The 22,926-nt window shown below is 41.2% G+C and overlaps 1 protein-coding gene across 1 annotated transcript in view; it reads left to right on the top strand.

Moving 5' to 3' along the window:
* Nucleotides 1–22,926, top strand: part of ITGA2 (integrin subunit alpha 2) — a 2,089,078-nt gene that overhangs the window by 1,362,347 nt on the left and 703,805 nt on the right. Inside the window, exon 9 of the mRNA XM_044064418.1 lies at nt 5,681–5,846. Within this exon, the coding sequence (XP_043920353.1) occupies nt 5,681–5,846 (166 nt within the window). The remainder of the gene's footprint in view (nt 1–5,680; nt 5,847–22,926) is intronic.

Here is a 22,926-nt window from a genome sequence, read left to right as displayed (position 1 = left end):
AACCTTTCGGATCCACATGAGTGGATGCTGGACACCAAAATATTCAGGATGATAACAGCAGTATGGGGATGTCCTCACATAGATCTCTTTGCATCCCATCTAAATCATCAGTTACAGAATTTTTGCACCAGGACATTCCACAGAGAGGCTTGGAAAGTGGATGCCCTGTCATTCAGTTGGAGGAACCTCTCAGGATATGCCTTTCTGCCTCTACCTCTTCTTCCACGAGTTTTATTGAAGATAAAACAGGACAAACCCAAGATGATAATCTTGTTGGCTCCGAATTGGCCTCGGAAGTTTTGGTATCCAACTCTAATAAACCTATGCCTGGAGCCCCCTTGGATTTTACCTCAGTCTCCGAACCTTCTGTCCCAACATCAGGGTCAGGTTCAACACTCTCATGTCAGAACTCTCAGCCTGGCGGCCTGGTTAATCCAGGGCCTTTGATTTCTTCTTCTTTCCTACCCAAGCAGGTTATGGATGTCATTTTAGAAGCCAGACGTCCTAGCACTAGGAAATCTTATGCAGGAAAATGGAAAATATTTTGTTCCTGGATGCAGGCTCAGGATTCTGATCCTGTTCTTCCTAACATTACTTTAATTCTACTTTACTTGATGGATCTCTTACATAAGGGTCTCTCTTTCTCTTTCATTAAGATCCATGCTTCTGCTATTTCTGCTCATTATAATTCAGACCCTCCCATCTTTTCCCATCAGCTCATGAGACAGTTCCTCAGAGGAGCCAAGAACTTAAGACCTCCTAGATCTCCTCCTATTCCTGCTTGGGATCTCAATTATGTTTTGGAAAAACTAACTTTGCCTCCTTTTGAGCCTGCCGCTTCTGCTGACATCAAGTTTTTATCTTGGAAGACAGCTATCCTGTTGGCACTAACCTCTGCCAGGAGAGTTTCGGAGTTACAAGCTCTTATGGCGGTGGAACCTTATATTATTTTTCATCAAGACAGGGTATCTTTGAGGACTAATCCGACTTTCATACCTAAGGTGGTTTCCAAAGTGGCTTTAAATCAAACTATCCACTTGCCAACCTTTTTCCCCACTCCTCAAAATAAAGGGGAAAGGATCTTACATTCCTTGGATGTACATCGACAGCTACGTTTTTACCTGAACAGAACCAAGGACATCAGAAAATCAGAACAATTGTTTGTTTCTTATGCTTCAAGTTCCCAAGGTAAAGCCATTTTTAAATAAACCATTTCTAAATGGATTGCTCATGGAATCAGATTTTGTTATTCACACCATGGAAAGCAAATCCCAGGGAGCATACAGACTCATTCCACCAGAGCTGCTGCCACTTCTGCAGCCTTCCTCAGGGGAGTTCCTACCAAGGACATTTTGGAAGCTGCAACTTGGAGTTCAGTGCATACTTTCTCTAAGCACTACAATCTGCCTCTCTACTCTAAGTCTAGGGCAGGCTTTGCCTCTGCAGTCTTGCAGGGCCTTTTAGCCGCCCCTCCTTCTTTATGACCACCTCCCTTTCTTTCAGCTTTGGGATTCTACCCTACAGTCATGACTGCAACAGTGAAACACGATGAACATAGTACAGTTGTGTACACCTACCATAAATGTAGATGTTCGAGTGTCTTCTCTGTTGCAGTCTGGGTTTCCCTCCCTCCTGTCCCCTCTTATTTTTACTTTTGTGTGGTTCCTTTTTTCACCATTCTTCTGAGGTGTATTTGCAAAGTTTTTGGGACCATTTTCATTTTGGGACTCCTGACATCTGGGGCAAGAAAAACTGGAGAAGATGGCGTCAGCTGTCAGCTTTATACTCCTGGCACTCTGACGTCAGGGAGCAGGGTTGAACAGATGACGCCGGACCCAGACTTTGGGATTCTTGCCGACCGAGGGCTGCCTGCCGGCAGGGGAGAACCCTACAGTCATGACTGCAACAGTGAAGACACTCGAACATCTACATTTATGGTAGGTGTACACAACTGTACTTTCTTTGCAATATTCTGATCAAAGACAAGTGGTGATGGTTTTTAATATACATCTGTCATGGAAAAAATTATAGTAAACACAATGCGACCAAGTCCCCTTGTAACTGTACGAACATGCACACATACACATATATGCCAGAAATGTATGCCAGTACTTTCAGCTATGCACAATAGTAAGTCTACTTTACATCAACAACATACCACTTACCTGAAACCCATTTAATTGAGAAAAAAACACTGACAGCAGCAAAATACAAAAGTCCCGGAGCACCAACTGTTCACTCCAGGTACATCACCACTCTGGCATCTGGAACAAACATGTAAAGGAAAGTAAATCAAACCCACCGATGTACGCTCTTATGTGGGGGGCTGTGCCCCCACACCCCCTTACTAAATATAGCAACTCCGAGATCACACTACCATGCGAGTAAGGGGCAAAGTTCAACAGGATGGCCAAGTGGTTACTTACCTGGAGTGAACCGTCGGTGTTCCAGGACGTCACTGTTTTGCTGCTGTCTGTGTTTTCATCTTGGTGAAATGGGTTTTGGGTAAGTGGCATTTTGTTGATGTAAAGTAGACCCCAGTAGCACAACAAACCTTGTGCAAATAACTTCCTTAGGTAGTATAATACTCTTGAAATTGTTGTACTGTAAGAAATCATCTCTTAGTGTAAGAAACATTTCAAATAACTGCAGTCTGCAAGTAAACTAGGCAGAAGAAGCTCAAAGTAAGAAACATTTGCAAGTAATTGCACTTTGTGAATAAACAGTACACAGCAAACTGAAACTTCCCCAAAATAGCAGTACTTTGCTAAATAACACTGTACAGTGCAAGAAACACTCTGTAATGGTGGCTTTTCTGTGAATAGACACACCCAGCACAAGAAAGTTTTTGAAATGGCTGTAATTTGACTGCACTTTATAAAATAGTTGCACTATGCACACAATAAACTCTTCGGAATAAATGCACAGTAATAAGCATACACTGTAAGCACTTTTACACACTTTGAGATACTTTGAACAGCTCTAGTTATACTCTGAATACAAAGCGAAGTAGTAGTTATGCCAAAACACAGCACTTTGCCAAAAACATGCAGCCTCCTTGCTTTTTTTATGCTTAATGTGCCCTTGTTGCCATTTAGTATATTCGTTTTGCTCATTTAATCTCTTTTCATGCCCATTGTACTTTTCTTGTGCTCGTTTTAACTCTAAACATGCTCATTTTACTTAAAAAGGCTCGTTTTACTTTAAACATGCTCATTTTACTTTAAACATACTCGTTTTACTTTAAACATGCTCGTTTTACTTTAAACATACTCATTTTACTTTAAACATGCTCATTTTACTTTAAACATACTCATTTTACTTTAAACATGCTCGTTTTACTTTAAACATACTCATTTTACTTTAAACATGCTCATTTTACTTTAAACATACTCGTTTTACTTTAAACATGCTCGTTTTACTTTAAACATGCTCGTTTTACTTTAAACATACTCATTTTACTTTAAACATGCTCATTTTACTTTAAACATACTCGTTTTACTTTAAACATACTCGTTTTACTATAGACATGCTCATTTTACTTTAAACATACTGGTTTTACTTTAAACATGCTCATTTTACTTTAAACATGCTCACTTTACTTTAAACATACTCGTTTTACTTTAAACATGCTCGTTTTACTTTAAACATACTCGTTTTACTTTAAACATGCTCATTTTACTTTAAACATGCTCACTTTACTTTAAACATACTCATTTTACTTTAAACATGGTTGTTTTACTTTAAACTTACTCATTTTACTTTAAACATGCTCATTTTACTTTAAACATACTCGTTTTACTTTAAACATGTTTGTTTTACTTTAAACATGCTCATTTCACTTTAAACATGCTAGTTTTGCAATCCTGAGGTAATTCTGAGCTCATTGTATGCTTTTCTGATAATCATTTGCCAAATAGCTTAATTTCGAACATTTCTTTTGATTAATAAACTTTATTTTATTTTTATTTTATTTTATTTTACATTTGTTTACCGGGCTGGTCCAGCCGGATATATGTCCATTTTCAGCAGAGGCCTGGTGAGAAAAGCTCCAGATACAGACATTAATATCAGAATTTGCAAATTTAGTTCATTGAGAAAAAATATATAATAGTATTAGTATTAGCATGTTCGTACGGAAGCAACAATTAGAAATTAATTACAGACTAAGGGTATACAAATTATGCATGACAGTAGAAAAAGATTTAGTGTAACATTTGTATGAAGGGGAATAGAAAGTGCTAGTAGCACACTGAAAGCACAAAGAAACATTTATTGCTCAATAAATGTTTCTGTGCTATCCTTTTGCTAAATAATGCATTCTGTGCCCTTGTAATACTCCATTTCATCTATTTTATAAAATAAATAATTTATGCACGTTTTCAGTACATTTAGTTAAATTCTGGCCCTTTTTTGCATTCATTTCACTTAGTTTGTCTTCACTGCTAACTCTACACCTCGTGGCTCTGAAAACCAGTCTCTGGAATCCCCATTCTGACACCATGTTGCTCGTCTAGTCAGGATGAAGTAGACAAACATTGTGGGCTCTTGTTCAAACAGCTTTACTATATACATACAAACACATAAGAAATAAGGTTAAGTAACTTTAACTTATATACAAACTTGCTAACATATCCGCAGTGGTGGTGCTGCTGTAGCATTGTCACCTCACAGTAAGACGCTTTCTGGTTTGATTCTCCGCTAGAGCGTCTTCTGCGTGGTGACATGTGTGAATGGGCGTACCTTCATTGAAGGTTGTGCATCAGGGCTGGCAACTTGGCACGTAAAAAAAAAATCTACTGCCAATCATTAGTGGACCAGAGTTCCGCTGTGGCGACCCCTAACCGAGAAAAGCCAAAAGTCACAACAACAAACTTGCTAACATACATATACATATTCATATTCTGGTTACACTTCTCAAAATGGAAATGAAACTAGCATGTGCTTGCTGTTTATATGCACATTCAGTCCTTGGAAATGCTTCTTAAAGGTACAACACACATGTTATTCTTCAGGTAAGTTCATTGAGACTGGGCAGTGTGTACCTTTTCATGTTGTGCTCATATTCTGACATTTGTCACATTCGTTGTGGTCATCAGACTCTGAAATAGGCAGTTTTTGGTATGTTGTACAATAATTTAAAGCAATGAGGAAGGAACAAAGCAACAAAACTGGTTATACAAGCTATAATGGCGTAGCTTAGTTCACTGAAGTGGGGTGACAAGTATAGTAGTTATAAGCATATTGCATAAAAAGTTTAAAATATTATTAAAACATGAACAATATTACATGTGAATTTTTTCATATTTTGTAATTAATAGGTTAGTTTTACATTAATATTCCTTAGTTAACATGACATTATGTCACATAACTGACACTGTCCAGATATATCATGATTTATACATTTATATAACAACATAGCTAAGGGTACCTGTTTGTGCTATTTTACATGTAATGGTTCTCACTTGGTGATCTAGTGTTATGTGCCTAATGTGTGAGATGTGATAACACGTGTTAATGTGTAATGTATGACCTTATTCAAGTAGCAATCTGTTTGTACAGCACAACTTGCACATGATGTGCAGTTGCATGCCTTCCCTTATTTTACTTCTTATGTTATTTACTTATTTATGTTTAACATTATAAAGCAGTTTCCTTACCAGATCTTTTTTTTTTTTAGGTTCTTGGCTATTACTTACGAAATGAGATTGACACCAAAAACCTGATTAATGAAATCATGAGCATAGCAAGTACTCCATCTGAGAAGTATTTTTTTAATGTTTCGAATGAAAATGTGCTGTATACAATAGCAGGAACTATTGGAGAACGCATTTTTAACATAGAAGGTACATTTTTTGTTATTTTACTAGTAAAAACATATTTCTGTATTTGTAGCACTATAATAATTTCAGTAATAAAAGTTACAAAGTCAAAAATACAAAGATGCCTGTCATATATGACAAGAAAATATTGAGCACTGTCTGTGTCCAGAATGAGTCCAAAGCAAAATTCGAGCCATCTGTAAGAAGATTATTGGTTCTGTAAAGAGTAAGGTTATGCTACTTTGTATCAATATGTTAATGGTAGTTGTAAAAGGGATTATTTACTTATTTATAAATTTAAGTCTGCTGACCAGATGAATGAGCTGATCCAAAGACTCATTTCTCTCACATTCCAGAACATGTAGCAAAGGCAAACCATACAACAGTTAATCTGCAACATAAACATTAGTCAAAGTATACAACAGAGAGTAGTCAGAGTACAATGGTAATATGCAGTTAACAGTAAATAAGACTAACAAAGAAGCTGTATATGTAATGCAGTAACCTTTTCACTGCCTGTGCAACTTTGTCATTAGAGCCGTAACTTAAAGGAAAGTGCACAGAAAGTACACAACACTCAGATTTTGAACACATATTAACAGCTAATATTTCTGAGTTTCTTTTATTATTTTTGTTAAGGAAGATGCTTTAGAAACTGATTTTTTATTGCACATATATGTAAGTTTGCTCAAAAATTATGGCTTATATTCTAATGTACAAGCTTCTATTTGAATTAGAAAATGAGCAGATTGCATAGACAATACCCTACTGGAGAAAAGACATTCATCTGGATTCACTATCCTTCCGTGCATGATTAAGGTGGTCATGCACGGAATCGGCTGTTTAGAAGCCTGACGGCAGTGCGCCATGCATATTAATGAAGGCGCGCTGCCTGAGCTCCTAATCCTACATGGATGAGTGCAGGGGACATATCTGAGAGCAGAGCTCTCACAATATACACATCCCTGCAATGAAGGACTACAGAATGATAGTAAACAATGAGCAAGATCGCTCATAGATGTATGTATATCCCCAGCGACATCGCCCCATATGTATAAAAGCAATACTGAAGAACAAAAATAAAAAGGTTTATTTTATTTTTAATAAAACAGACGACATTGCCCCATATGTATAAAAGCAATACTGAAGAACAAAAATAAAAAGGTTTATTTTATTTTTAATAAAACAGACTAAGTTTAACCGTAGGTGCGTGGGATTGCCCAGCCATCGCTTAACTACGGTTAATACAGGTTAAATAGCAGAAAGAGGATAAAAAGCAAGATATATGCAAATGAAGCAGTATGGCAATAGTAAAGTGGGCAAAGCATTCAACTTAAAAGCAGTCATTCCTGGTTCGAGTCCCACTGCAGTACATTCCATTTTCCCTTCCAAATCACTTTTTATGATAAATATCTTTACTGCATAACCTAATAAATAACATATATTTCTGAACTGCAATACTGCATTTAATGTAGATGTGAGGAGTCAGTGTCATAATGTTGCAAAGTCCACAGATAATCACGTGACCTATACAGTATCACAGATACAAATGGAAGGTAAACTGTGTAATGAATGATAACTCCATACATTTCTTAAAATTTACGACCTCCCTAAGAACCATTACACTATTAATGTCTAAAATGTAGCAGTAGTAAGTGGTAGTATGCACTCTTAAGCAGATTTAAGGCCATTTGCGCGGGGTAAGCAATGCGCACACATGTGAATCAATATCAAAGCTAATGCTCTGTAAGCATATGTAACTGGAGGTTAGCATTGCTTAACCTTGTGCAAAGCTGCGCAAACCTGCTTACAAGTGCCTTGATCACTCAGTATGCATCAGCCACCAATCTGGGCAGGAAAGAATAACCAGACTTTGCAGGTTGTGAACCCAGGATCCTGTACTCTTCAGTCACAGTACTTAATCACTAAGCCAACACAACAGTACATAAGATTGAGGTTTTAATAAACAAACCTCTCCATAGGAAAACAAGCTGAACATGTGAAAGGACTTTCTATACAGCCTTATGTTGTGTACCCAGCTAAATCACATAAATAAGTAAACTGAAGTACTGCAGTAAGCACAGATGTGAGGTGTTATTGTAATAAAGTGTAGAAGTCCCCAGGACCCCATATAGTGTATGTACACGTGAATCATGGATACCAGACACATATATAACCTGTAATGAATAATAAATCACTGCCAAAAAGCAAATATAATGCTAACTATCTATTAAGCAATGCTAAGCCCTTCGCAGCTCAGCTTAGTAAGTGTAAGCAATTTGTAGGGCAATGAAGCCACAGTACAAGCGAGGACACAAATTTTATTAGACACTAAATAACACGTTTCAAATACTGCACATTAATGTACTAAGTTTGCATTTTCATTTAGAAATACTTCTTCAGATGTGGGCTAGTGAAAGACTACATCAATTTAAACTTTCATAGACATGACATCACTAAAATTCCAACCAACGAATGTTTACTTAATACATACATATTCATGCTATTAAAAGCAGAACTAAATTAAAAATATCATAAAGTAAGTGCAGGGAACTAGAAAACATTAAATAACTCATTAAAATGTAAACTAAAACTGAGTGAATGAATGTGTGTTAAAAACACCACATAAAATGGAAATTCCATAGTATTGTTATATAATTTAACCTTGATCTAAAATTTCTATTAGTATTTACAAATGAATTAAAAGCTTGTAAAAACACTTATAAAATACACTTGTTAAAACCCTTCTTTGGAAAGAAGCACTATTCTAAATTGTTGTTCCAAAGTGTAATTTATAATTTAGCTGATCTTGAGTAAGGGAGCTATGGAAATGTGTTCATTCAAACCTGGCCAACTATTAGCTTATAATGTTAGTTTCCACCAAAGCTCCCTATACTCAATTTTCTCTTCCCACATGCCACCCCGTGCATCCAAGTTTACCTTTTCCACTACAAAAAATAGGTAATGAGCATATGTACATGACTGTGCTTGTATAACGCATTGTTCTCCTACCCATTCTGAATGTCATACATGTGCTCATATATCCTTCTTTTGAGTTTTCTCTCGGTCTTTCCAGTATAAATTGCCTGACATACTTGACACAGGGCTAAATATATGAGACCATTAGTATCACAATTTGAATAGCATTTACTTAGTAAAGTTATGTTTCTAGATGTTATCGTTACTTTATCTTTGTTTATTATCCACTCACATTGGGAACAATGACCACATTTGTATGTCCCAGGTTTTGTATTTTTTCCCCATACTTCTGTACTATGATTCATTTCTAAAATGTTTTTCAAGGAACTGGCATTTCTATAGACTACCTTTAATCTATCATTTGAGATTTCCAGGTCTGTAAAAGACAAAAACCTGTTCCACTCATTTTCTAAGATACTTCTGACCAAATTAGAGCTGGCATTGTACTATATAACTAATGCCCTCTCAAAATTGTCTTCTTTATGTATTGTATTAGTGAAATCACTCAGTGTCATCTTACCTAGAATAGGTTGGAATCTCCCTTTCCTACCTATAATAACTTCTTCCTCAACATGTTTGAGCAAAATCTCAGGGTAATCCCTTGCCTTGAACATTTGTCTTAGTAACTCAATTTCTTTTGCAAAATCCTCACCATCAGAGGTTATTCTGCTCGATCTGATGTATTGCCTCTTCACAATGCTCTTCTTACAGTATGCAGGATGACCACTATTAAAATGCAAAAATGAGTTACAGTAAGTACTTTTTATGAATACTTTGGATTTATAAATATTATCTTTTCTATATACTTCTATATCTAGGTATTATAAATTGTCATGGCTGACTCTGTAAGTGAATTTAAAAAAAGTAGTATTATTGTTTAAAAAATTAATAAGTTCTACAATGTCATCTTCAGCAGATGTCCACAAGACACATATATCATCCAGAAAACATTTGTATGAAATCCAGCAGTACTGAATTTAAGACAAATTTCTCTTCCCACCTTGCCAAAACCAAGTTAGCATAGGTGGGGGCACAAATTACACCCATAGCTACACCCTTTATTTGGTGAAAGTATTCACCCTTGAAATAAATGTAGTATTTTAAAACCAAGTCTGTTAATTGCAAAACCAAGTTACACTCATCATTGTTTAAAGTCTTGCCCTCATAAATAATCTCTTCCAAAAGCTCAAGACCTAAGTCATGGGGTGTACTAAAAAACAAATCAATAACATCTATTGTTAAAAAGACTATTCTTTTCGTAAATTCTTCCTGTTTAAAACCTCTCAGGAAATCCCAAGAATATTTTAAAATACTATTTCTCTTTAACCATAATGGTTTGAGTTTAGTATCTACAATTTTGGCTAGGGGTAAAGTTTTAGACCCCTCTGCTGATACTATAGATCTTAATGGTGGATCAGTAGAATTTTTATGTATCTTCAGAATGCTGTGTACTGTGGCTTCATTGTTTCATCAGGCTGGTACCTGTTTCAGGTTTAAAGGTTTATTTTGGTACCTTATTCCTTGTTTTTTGAATTACAATTTGTAGGCCAGCCAATTCAAACTACCTATTGGTATACCTTTTTAAGCACTGCCAACCTTAGGTAAGTAGGTGTGCCCATAGCTTAGCCTATTCAAAACCAGCCAATCACGGAAAAGTGCGGGAAATTAGCTGTATTTAAACCCCACAGGTGGGAATACTTCCCATAACTGGTTGTAGCTTCCTACTGCAGGCAGAATGGCTGGTGTGGGTAAAGGCACTCAATTTAGAGCGCAATGCTGGGGCATCCAGGAGTCAAAATTCATGGTATGGTTCCCGGTAAAACACCATGAGCAGAGACTACTGCAGGGCCAGTACCAGGGCTCAGAGTATAAAATGGAGGTGTGGGACAGTCTCGCCTGTGGCCTCACCAGTGCCACAGGTATCCCCTGGACTGGTGAGCAGGTCAGGCACCACCATGCTGACCTGAAGTGGCGGAGGGGGGATGTACTGGAACAGTGGATCCAGGAATCTCAGCAGATGCCTAATGCCCCAGTACTAAGTACTCATTCTACTAAGTAGTCAATAATTGCCTAGCTTGTGTATACTATGGATAGGTATGGCTAAATATCACTGTATTTCTCTCACAGCTGCACATGAGCAGGCTGCGAACCAGCAAGCCCATGATGCTAGGTTGCAAAGGCTGTGTCGCGAGGCAAGTTAGTAATTATTCTGCATGTACTGTCATAACAAATAAATGTAAGAGCCTTAGAAAGTGTTGTACCAGTATAAATAACTGTCTTTCAGCTTTTCCCGGTTAGGGGTCGCCACAGCGGAACTCCGGTCCGCTAATGATTGGCAGTAGATTTTTTTTTTTTACATGCTGGCTTGCCGGGCCTAACACACAACCTTCAGAGAAGGAACGCCCATTCATGCATGTCGACACACAGAAGACGCTCTAACTGAGAATCGAACGTGCAACGTCTAACTGGGAGGCGACAACATGTAATATTCTGTGAATAAAGGTATAACCCCTGGAGTGCTTCTGTTTACTCTTCTTTCATATGTTTTTGTACTGTTGCATTCTATAAATAGTACTGTTGTATTAAGCAGTGTTACCCACACTGTGGTATGCAGATAAAATGTGTACGAAGTTCTGTATATCAATGTTGGAAGTGCCAAGAGATCAGTCATATTGTACAACTGAGGGAGACTTAGACAGAAAACATTAGAAAACTTCACAACAATTCCCTGATAGCACAGTGCACTGTGATGGTGACTGTAATGTTTTTGTCACACACAGCAGGGGTTTGAATCCCAAGAGTGCTAGTACGTCGTATGCATAATCATACCCCACAACTGTGCAGATTTTGTTAGAATGCTCAGATAGAAAGCTGTATGCATAATTGCACCCAGCAACTGTACAGAATTTGCTAGAATGTTCAAACAGAAAGTTGTATGTATATTCATACCCCTCAGCTGTTCCAGTCTGTCCAGTATGTCCAGATAAATGGCTCACATCACCAGCCTGGTACCCTGTTTCCCTGAAAAATCAGTGTGATTATGCAAGAAATGTAGGCAGCCGTTAATGACCAGACCTGTACACAGTCAGAGAATGTATATGAAAACAAACATGTCATTCTAGCATCTCACACAAAGTGTATGAGAGCAATACTCAAAATATATTGCATTAACACCTGCATCTTGTCACGCCTGTATGTCACGTATATAATAATCTACAAACATACCATTGTACAATATAAAACCATTGGATAGTGTAATAATACATGTAAGGGACAGATCACTGTAGTGCCTAAGAATGTTGTGAAAACTACAAGGCTATATTAGTTGTTAATTGAACTCACTCTCTCACCCCTACCATATGTGCAAAAATAACCCAGTTACACACCTCAATCGGTATGTGTACACTCCAAACTTTTGTTGGAACATTTGTCCTATTGGTTTATAAATATTCACATTTGTTTCTATGCATGTGGCATGTTAAAATACCCCCATATCGGTGGCCTGTTGCCATCAATGAAACCTGCATGCTGTTGTAATGGTGACTGTTGTTCCATATATGCATGTGTTCTGCTTGCTCTGCAACTGTTTTAAATCTGGTGCCTTGGGTTAATGGGAATACTTATGCATGCTGTTATAACTAATCCTGAATGCTGTTGACTATTACTAACCTATATCTTTCTTAAACCTGCTACAACATAGCTCATATGGGAAGGCTGGTCCCAGCAGACCCACCTTTCCCACCTCAGCTGGCCATGGCACCGGGCACCAGCACGTCTGGGGCCCAGCCTGGGACCTCCTCCTCCATTGACCCTGTGCCACCTTTGGGTTGAACTGCCACAGGGGATGGGGCTTGCCCCCCACCCCCCCAGGAGCAGGGGCAGAGAGGAACTTGTCATCCATCGTCAGGTCCGGGCCATGGTGTGTAGGGAGCTTGATAAAGAATTTCGAGACCAGCTACGCCAGCTTGAGGGCTGAGTGGCACAGTTAGAGGGTGAGTCTGTCCCTCCTACACAGCCCCCAGCACAGCCACCTTTGGGGCTGTGAAGGTACAGTGGTGAATGCCCATGACAGTCCCACTGTTTCCATTTGGGGGCTTATGGGCTTGTGACTTCCAAACACCCCTCCCTCTCCAAGGTGTTTCCACCCACATGTGTCATATACTGCCCCTGTATGCTGTCTTGTCTGTCATCCTACCCAACCTAGCCTCCTCGAGCATACCTACTCTCCTTCACCAACATCCCACTCTCACCTTAAAAAAAAAAAAAAAGGGCAATCTGTTCCCAAAAAAAAAATCACGCTCCATACATAGCTGTCCATTTTGCACACATGTCCACTGGACACATGTAATCTGGTCTAATTGGTATCACTACATATTATTGTTGTCCTCACCCCTCTCTCAGGGGTTGGAGTGTTCAAATGTGTGTGAGCATGCCCAGTATGACCTTTCAGTATGTTGCTGACTGACATTGCCTTCATTTCTGTAAGTGTGTGAGCATGCCCGGTATGGCCATCTGCGTTGAATGTGTGGATCGTGTCCAGGTAGTTTGTGCTGCAGTGCTGACCTTTGTGTTATACACCGACAGGTAGCATGCTGTCTCAGCAGGGTATCCATTGATCATTTGGCTTTGATTGTTACTATATTTCTGCATAGCGGGGGGGGGGCACACCTGACTGTTTCTACATTTCTACACAAGAGTGGGGGGGGCACACTTGAATGTTATTACATTACTATGTAGGATGGGGGGTCACACCTGACTATTTCTACATTTCTACACAGGGTGGGGGGGGCACACTTGACTGTTATTACATTACTATGTAGGATGTGGGGGGCACACGTGACACTTGTACACATTTGCTATGACTGTACTGGTATGTCAGGTACTCCATTTCATTCTGTATTGCTAACTATCATGCTGACTAGAGGCATAGCAGAGTACTACAGATCATGGCTTTGGTTGCCCTACATATTATTGTCTGACTTCCTGCCCTTCAGAACTAACATCCCACTGCCTGCCCTGCTGTGCTCTGTCTGTGTAGGCCTGGTGGGGAGGTTAACCATAACCATCATTCTGGGCCCATGGCACAGGCTCTGTTTGGGTTTGTCTACACCTGTCCTGCTGGCTGAGACTGTTGTTGGGTATGTAAACCATCCTGACTGGCATGTGTGGGTCATATGGACACACATGTCGCTCAGCACATTTCCTGCAGTGGGTTTTGTCACCCTGTGTAGTACTTGCTACTATGGTGACTCCAGTATGTGTTACAGATGTCATGGTGCCACTATGGGTGTTTGCTGTCTATTGCCATAACATTCAGCCACCCAATTCCCTTGCATACTCACATCCATACCATAGCTACAGGTAACAACACATTCTACTCCATTTGGCAATTGGTAGGTTGATTGACTTATCTTGAGGGTGTGCCAGACTTGCAGATGGTGCTGAAGGGCTGCCTATGTCGGATACACATAGTACACTCCCTATACATGATTGAGCACAGGTAGTGTCATGTTTGGCATCCCTTTTGTTGTATGTGTGAGTCAGAGAGAGGTGTCATTCCCTGGGTCCCTACTGTGTCAGTGCATGTGCTATGCGTTGCCTCTTTGCCAAGGCCAGGGCATACTGGGTACTCCTCCTTCTGACTACTGGGGCAGGCTCAGGTTGTTCCTCCTCTGGGTCACTCTATGCATATGCAGGCCTTGGCATTGGCGGGGGGCTGTGTGGCCCTGCCCCATGCTGCTCCTGCTGCAGCTGTTTCCACAGGATTATATTGTGTAGCATAGCACATACCATAACAATTTGGGTACATGTAGCTGGTGAATACTACAAGGCTCCACCGGATGTGTCCAGACACCGGAACCGTGACCTGAGCATCCCAAACACATGCTCTGTTATATGTCTGCCATGTGTGTGTGCTTCATTATGGCGTTGTTGTTCAGGTGTGTGTGTATTTCTGGTGGGTGTCATCAGCCATGGCTCCAGTGTGTACCCAGCATCCCCCACTAGGTGACCATAGGGGATATCCCCATTGGCAAATCTCTGGTACAGCTGCATCAGATGTCATATGTGGGAATAGTCATAGCTTCCATGACAGCCAGCACACACATTCATTCTAATGCCCTGGGCATCACATACGACCTGGCAGTTGATAGAGGGGATGTCCCTGTGGTTGATGTAGGCCCTACCCTGCTCACCGGGTGGTGCTTTGATGCATATGTGCATGCAGTCTATAGCACCCACTACCCCAGGGTATTCTGCTATTTGGTGCAAGAGATGCATATTGCTGGTCAGCACCTCACGGGTGTTGAGAAAATGTACGTGCTCACTGGCATGTGCTAACATGGCATCCAGGAACTGGTGGAAGACTCTGGATGCTAATGCCTGCTAGATCCCCATGATATCCCCAGTTGTGCTTTGGGAGGTACCTGTGGCTAGTATACCTAGGTCTACAAATACCTTGGTATCCACTGGGATGGGTTCCCCTCGGTCAGTTTGGTGTGTCAGGTGTGGCTGGCACAGCTCAACAAGCTGCAGGAGGTCTCTGTCCACCCTATAGCGCTCCACTATCTCCAGCTCATGTAGCCCCTGGTAGGTTACCCTGGGTCTGTACACTCTTCTCCATCTCCTCACTGTGGGTTGTTAGGCAGCATTCACATCCTCACCACCCTCGGCCTCTTGCACATGTTGTTCTATGTTGCCTGTTGCAGCCCTTCTCATTTTGTAGGTTTGTTTGTTAAAATGTCCCCGCTTGTATACACCGGTGGTGTAGAGTGTGGGAAAAAACAGAGGGGAAGGTGTTTGCTTAGTTTATAGTAGTGTTCTGGGCTGGGCTAATCTGCTGCCTGTGTAGTTGGCTGATTCTGATACATTTCACCTGCCAGCTATGCTATTTCTCCTTGAATACCTTACTACTGCTGTTTTCCCTTCCCTTGCCTCCCTGTTTAAGCCTGTGTGCGAGCTGCGCAAACAGAGTGCTCAATTGTGCATACTGCTGCTATTTCCTGGTTTAACTTCTTTTTTCTTCCTGTAAAACTCAGTGCACACTGTGCACACCCACTTACACTTTGTAAAGAGTGCTAGTCAGGTTTAGACACACCCCCTAGCTTAGCTGTGCTAAGCTAGGAGCAAACTCGAGCCACGGGGCTCCAATCCGCTTACAGTATGCCTGACACACACAATCCATGATGTCACTTACCTCCTAGTCTTGCACTCAGCTATTCATACTCTTACACTGTTGGTACCTGACTCACATGCTGGAGAAAACTGGGATTCACTATCCTTCCCCTCATTTGCATAGGATTGGCTGCTAATGCATAGTTACATGTGTCACACTGAGCCTCCCCCCTTAGCAACCACTACTCACTGGCCAGGTTGTCTTCTGCCTGCCATTGACTTGCATGGCAGAATACTGATTTTAGTTAGGATGCTTATTTTAGGTTTATTTTATTATTCCCCCCCCCCCCCGATCCCATTTGCGTGCCGCTGCCCTATGCTTATACAGCCGAAATCGGCAAAAAAAAATAAAAGTTGATTTTTTTTAATTTTTTGTATTGTTTGTAATGCAAATGGTCTTATACATGGCCATTGGCATGCTTCCTCAATGATGTGCAGACTTTATTTGGAGCTGTCATAGCTCTGTTTTGGATTTTGCAGAAATGTACTTGGTTACTAACCGAGTACATTTCTGCATATAGCTCTAGTCTTGCATGGACTGTTGCAAGCTTCCTGGATTGCAAAATCACCTCATTTGCATGGATTTCATCTGCAAATGGGCTGATTTTCATACCAGGGCTTAGTCCGTGCATGATTCGTGCAGGAGCTCTCGTGCACACCCCTACAGGCTGTTCCTGGATCGCACGGCAGACATATTGCCTGCGTGAGCTCCTGCACTAATCCTGCACGCCGTGCAGGGCATAGTGAATCCGGGGGATTCTTCAACAGGGTAGCAATGTAGCCTAGCATAAAGTGTACAGTTTCATAGGCATATATAAAACTGACACGAAACCTGGATATTTTAAAGAAACAAATGGCCAGCATGTTGTTTATATTCTCTTTACTTTCCCATCAAAGCATGTTCTTGTAAAACTACCACTGCAGTTAATTTCACTGCTTGAATAATTTGTTTTATTTTTCCATTTATTCCTTATTTTTCTTATGCTCACCAGACTATTGTGTTTATCAACTGTAGAAAAAGTAAAGCAAAAGTAATGGAGCAATGTGTCTGTGTGTGTGTGTATGTGTGTGCGCATGTACGCATGTGTGTTGGTGCATGCTTGCATGGATGTTTGTGAAACAGGATGAGTATGAGTGGATCTGTACTTCTTTGCTCAAGAATTCTAGAAAATGACAATAATGGGGTACAACAAAAAAGACAATAATGGGGGTACAACAACCCAAATATTCGACTGCAGAATTCTACACTAAGGCACTGTACGAGCACATCCACTCTTGCATAAATCGTGCCAGAACCAAGATGCTCTTCTCCAAAAAAAGGAAGCCAATCTGGTGGTCCCCTGCTGTAAACAAACTATACAACAGAAGGAAGAACCTGTTGCAGAAAAGAGGAAAATCCCAGGATGCAAAAAACTCCCAGACCAGCCTCAGTAAGAAGCTGAGATCCCCCATAAAATCCTCAAAAGCTAGTTATGAAAATAAAATTGCGAAAGATTCCAAAGACAACCACAAGGCATTCTATAGTTATGTCAAGAATCTAAATGACAATGCTCAGATCTGCTCTGAGCTACAACAGAATGGCATTAAATATACTTATCCAAAGGATATTGCCAAAATCCTGGCAGATCGATTTAGTGCCAACTTCACCCCCCTCTCACCCCCTAAAGGGCCCATCTCAATACCAAAAGATTGCCAAATTCCAATAATCACAGCCACACAGGTAGAAACAGCACTCTCCAAAGCTAAGAATACAGCATCCATGGGACCAGATGACATCCCAGGCTGTGTACTACATGAACTACAAAAGGAACTGGCACCCCACCTAAGTGTCATGTTTAATCATAGCCTCACCTCAGGCTTCGTGCCCACTGAGTGGCGCACAGCTACAGTTATCCCGCTCCATAAGGGAGGATCCACCTTGGATCCCGGGAACTACCGTCCCATCAGTCTAACAAGCCTGATCTGCAAGGGCATGGAATGCATTATCATGGAACTTATAAACAAAGACATTGGCAACCTTCAAACACTGGACCCCCACCCAGTTTGGGTTTGTGAAGGGCCGATCTTGTCTCCTGAATCTGATTGACTTCTTTGAATCGGTCTCCAGAGCTGTGGATGAGGGTGAGGCGGTCCACACAGCCTATCTGGACCTCACCAAGGCCTTCGACACCATCCCCCACTCTGGAATCATAGATAAACTTACTAAGCTGGGCATAAATCCCTACGTCACTCAATGGGTTGCCAACTGGCTTACTGACAGAACCCAGACTGTAAAAGTAGCCGACTCCAAATCCAGCTCCAGACAAGTGACAAGTGGAGTACCTCAGGGTTCAGTCCTGGGACCACTCTTGTTTGGCATCTACTTCTCTGAAGTATAGGCCAACACTAAGGGACTCTGGCTAACAAAGTTTGCAGATGACTGCAAACTGGGAGCCATTATTGAATATCCAAATGATGTGGATATTCTACAAAAGGGCCTTAAAGAAACAGATGCCTGGTGCCAGAGCCATGGGCTCAAGCTTAATGCCAAGAAATGTATAGTTATGCCCTTTGGAAAAAAACATGTACCCGTGAATTACCACATAGGTGGCAGGACATTAGACATCGAAAGTATAATGAGATACTTAGGGACACAAGCGGACAGTGGTCGCACTTTCGATAACCACATCACCACAACAATCAGGAAATCCTTCTATGTGGCACACCTCATCACTAAGGGCTTTTCAAAAGTGGTCATTGTCCCACTGTACTCATCCCTCATTAGACCCATTATAGAGTATAATGCCCCATTTGGTATGTACATCACAAGACATCTGCAACTGCTGGAAAGGCCACAGAAATACCTCACTAAAAGAATCACAGGCCTAAAGCAGATACCATATGCTGACCATCTAAAAAAACTCCAGCTATACTCCGTGGTATATCGTCTACTCAGAGGCAATCTCTGCTTAACATACAAGGCTATGTCAAACCCTGAGCTGTTGGACATGCTCCACTTAAAGAAATCCCAATCCCTCAGAGCCACACGCTCCAGGCATCTAAACCTTATCATCACAATGAACAAAACATGCTAGAGAGATAGGTTCCTGACCCAGAGACTCCCCATACTCTGGAATAGACTGCCCTTACATGTTCAATCAGAGCGCCTCATTGGCCATCTTCAAAAGGAACCTTGATGATTGGATGGGAGATAGGAAATTCACCCCGGGGATCATGTCAGTTGCCCTGTTAGACAGGGGCCCAGAGAAGTAAATATTGTGGGAAGAAATTTCCAGGGAATTGTTATGGCTAGGCTTGCATAGGCCTTAGGGCCAATAGCCTAGTACCAACCTATGAACCTATGAACTAGAATATTATCTACTATAATAGCACGGGGATACCCAGAAAAAATTTGCTCCATTGCATGCTGAAAGACATCACTGGCAGAATTTATCCCAAATGGCATTCTCAAAAATATGTACCTGCCAAACGGAGTACTGAACATAGTTAGCAATGTGGATTTCTTGTCAAGCAAAGTTTGCCAAAATGAACTCTTTACATCTAAGACAGAAAAAAAACAGTGGGATTTGGCATCAGTGCTGCAACTTCTCTGACTGTACACATTGCTTGATGATGTCTTTTTAGTGCCTTGTTCAAATCTCATGGATTAATACATATTCTGATATCATCTGAGCTTTTCTTATGAGTTACCACCATGGAATCTCCCTATCATCTCAGATGTCCAAGTGAGAACCGCCCTAAACAAAGCTAAAAACACAGCATCAGTGGGACCTGACGGTATCCCGGGTTGCGTGTTACGTGAACTCCAAGAGGAGCTAAACCCACACATAAAAATGCTATTTAACCTTAGCCTTACTTCTGGCACGATTTAAAACGATCAGTTTGGGTTTGTGAAGGGCCGATCTTGTCTCCTGAATCTGATTGACTTCTTTGAATCGGTCTCCAGAGCTGTGGATGAGGGTGAGGCGGTCCACACAGCCTATCTGGACCTCACCAAGGCCTTCGACACCATCCCCCACTCTGGAATCATAGATAAACTTACTAAGCTGGGCATAAATCCCTACGTCACTCAATGGGTTGCCAACTGGCTTACTGACAGAACCCAGACTGTAAAAGTAGCCGATTCCAAATCCAGCTCCAGACAAGTGACAAGTGGAGTACCTCAGGGTTCAGTCCTGGGACCACTCTTGTTTGGCATCTACTTCTCTGAAGTATAGGCCAACACTAAGGGACTCTGGCTAACAAAGTTTGCAGATGACTGCAAACTGGGAGCCATTATTGAATATCCAAATGATGTGGATATTCTACAAAAGGGCCTTAAAGAAACAGATGCCTGGTGCCAGAGCCATGGGCTCAAGCTTAATGCCAAGAAATGTATAGTTATGCCCTTTGGAAAAAAACATGTACCCGTGAATTACCACATAGGTGGCAGGACATTAGACATCGAAAGTATAATGAGATACTTAGGGACACAAGCGGACAGTGGTCGCACTTTCGATAACCACATCACCACAACAATCAGGAAATCCTTCTATGTGGCACACCTCATCACTAAGGGCTTTTCAAAAGTGGTCATTGTCCCACTGTACTCATCCCTCATTAGACCCATTATAGAGTATAATGCCCCATTTGGTATGTACATCACAAGACATCTGCAACTGCTGGAAAGGCCACAGAAATACCTCACTAAAAGAATCACAGGCCTAAAGCAGATACCATATGCTGACCATCTAAAAAAACTCCAGCTATACTCCGTGGTATATCGTCTACTCAGAGGCAATCTCTGCTTAACATACAAGGCTATGTCAAACCCTGAGCTGTTGGACATGCTCCACTTAAAGAAATCCCAATCCCTCAGAGCCACACGCTCAGGCATCTAAACCTTATCATCACAATGAACAAAACATGCTAGAGAGATAGGTTCCTGACCCAGAGACTCCCCATACTCTGGAATAGACTGCCCTTACATGTTCAATCAGAGCGCCTCATTGGCCATCTTCAAAAGGAACCTTGATGATTGGATGGGAGATAGGAAATTCACCCCGGGGATCATGTCAGTTGCCCTGTTAGACAGGGGCCCAGAGAAGTAAATATTGTGGGAAGAAATTTCCAGGGAATTGTTATGGCTAGGCTTGCATAGGCCTTAGGGCCAATAGCCTAGTACCAACCTATGAACCTATGAACTAGAATATTATCTACTATAATAGCACGGGGATACCCAGAAAAAATTTGCTCCATTGCATGCTGAAAGACATCACTGGCAGAATTTATCCCAAATGGCATTCTCAAAAATATATACCTGCCAAACGGAGTACTGAACATAGTTAGCAATGTGGATTTCTTGTCAAGCAAAGTTTGCCAAAATGAACTCTTTACATCTAAGACAGAAAAAAAACAGTGGGATTTGGCATCAGTGCTGCAACTTCTCTGACTGTACACATTGCTTGATGATGTCTTTTTAGTGCCTTGTTCAAATCTCATGGATTAATACATATTCTGATATCATCTGAGCTTTTCTTATGAGTTACCACCATGGAATCTCCCTATCATCTCAGATGTCCAAGTGAGAACCGCCCTAAACAAAGCTAAAAACACAGCATCAGTGGGACCTGACGGTATCCCGGGTTGCGTGTTACGTGAACTCCAAGAGGAGCTAAACCCACACATAAAAATGCTATTTAACCTTAGCCTTACTTCAGGATATGTACCTGAACACTGGCTTACAGCAACAGTGGTCCCACTCCACAAAGGGGGTATGTCTACAGACCCTGGGAACTACCCATAAGCTTAACCAGTCTGGTCTGCAAAGCTATGGAAAGAATCATTATGGAACTCATAAACAGAGACATAGGAGACCTACAGACACTTGACCCCACCCAGTTCGGCTTTGTAAAGGGCAGATCCTGCCTTTTGAACCTAGTTGACTTTTTTGAAATAGTCACTAGAGCCATTGATGAGGGCAAAGAAGTCCATACAGCCTACCTGGACTTGGTTAAGGCCTTCGACACAATACCCCACTCAGGCATCATAGATAAGCTCAATAGCTTAAACGTAAACCCTTATGTCACAAGATGGGTTGCAAAGTGGCTAAAGGACAGAACCCATAAAGTTAAAATTGCTGGAGCAATGTCAGACTCAAAGCCAGTCACAAGTGGTGTCCCACAGGGATCTATCCTGGGACCCCTCTTGTTTGGCATTTATTTCTCAGATGTTAAAGCAAACATGGGAGGGTTGTGGCTGACAAAGTTTGCAGATGACTGCAAACTAGGCGCCATAGTCGATACACCAGCGGACACATACATCCTACAAAAAGGCCTCACAGAAACGGACAACTGGTGCCGGAGTCACGGCCTTAAACTAAATGCCAAAAAATGTATAGTCATCCCCTTTGGGAAAAACAAAGTACCCACAAATTATCACATAGACAGCAACCCACTGAGTACGGAAAAAGTAATCAGAGACCTAGGGTCCCAAGTCAACAGCGACCTCTCATTTGACACACACGTTGCCAAAGTGGTTAGAAAAACATTCTACCTTGCACACCTCATCATGAAGGGATTCACATCCAGATCCAAGGATGTCATTGTACCCCTATACCCCTCCCTCATCAGACCCATGATTGAGTACAATGCCCCATTTTGTATGTACCTCACTCGGCATTTGCAACAGCTGGAGAGACCACAAAAGTACCTCACCAAGAGGATCAAGGGTCTCCAACATATGTCTTATTTTGCCAGACTAAAGAGACTTCAGCTCTATTCAGTAGCATACCGCCTGCTCAGAGGTGATCTCTGCCTGATGTACAAGGCCATGTCCAATCAGGATCTGATGGACATGCTCCACCTCAAAAAATCCAAATCCATCAGGACCACGAGAGCTAAAGACTTAAACCTCGGCACAAGTATGAATAGGACATGCTGGAGGGATAGATTCATAACCCAGAGGCTTCCCA

Source organism: Protopterus annectens, chromosome 2.part2, assembly GCF_019279795.1.
Source record: "Protopterus annectens isolate FY-2018-M chromosome 2.part2, PAN1.0, whole genome shotgun sequence".
Taxonomy (NCBI): domain Eukaryota; kingdom Metazoa; phylum Chordata; order Ceratodontiformes; family Protopteridae; genus Protopterus; species Protopterus annectens.
Note: the sequence above shows the minus strand (reverse complement) of the source record. Positions and strands in the feature narration are given on the sequence as shown.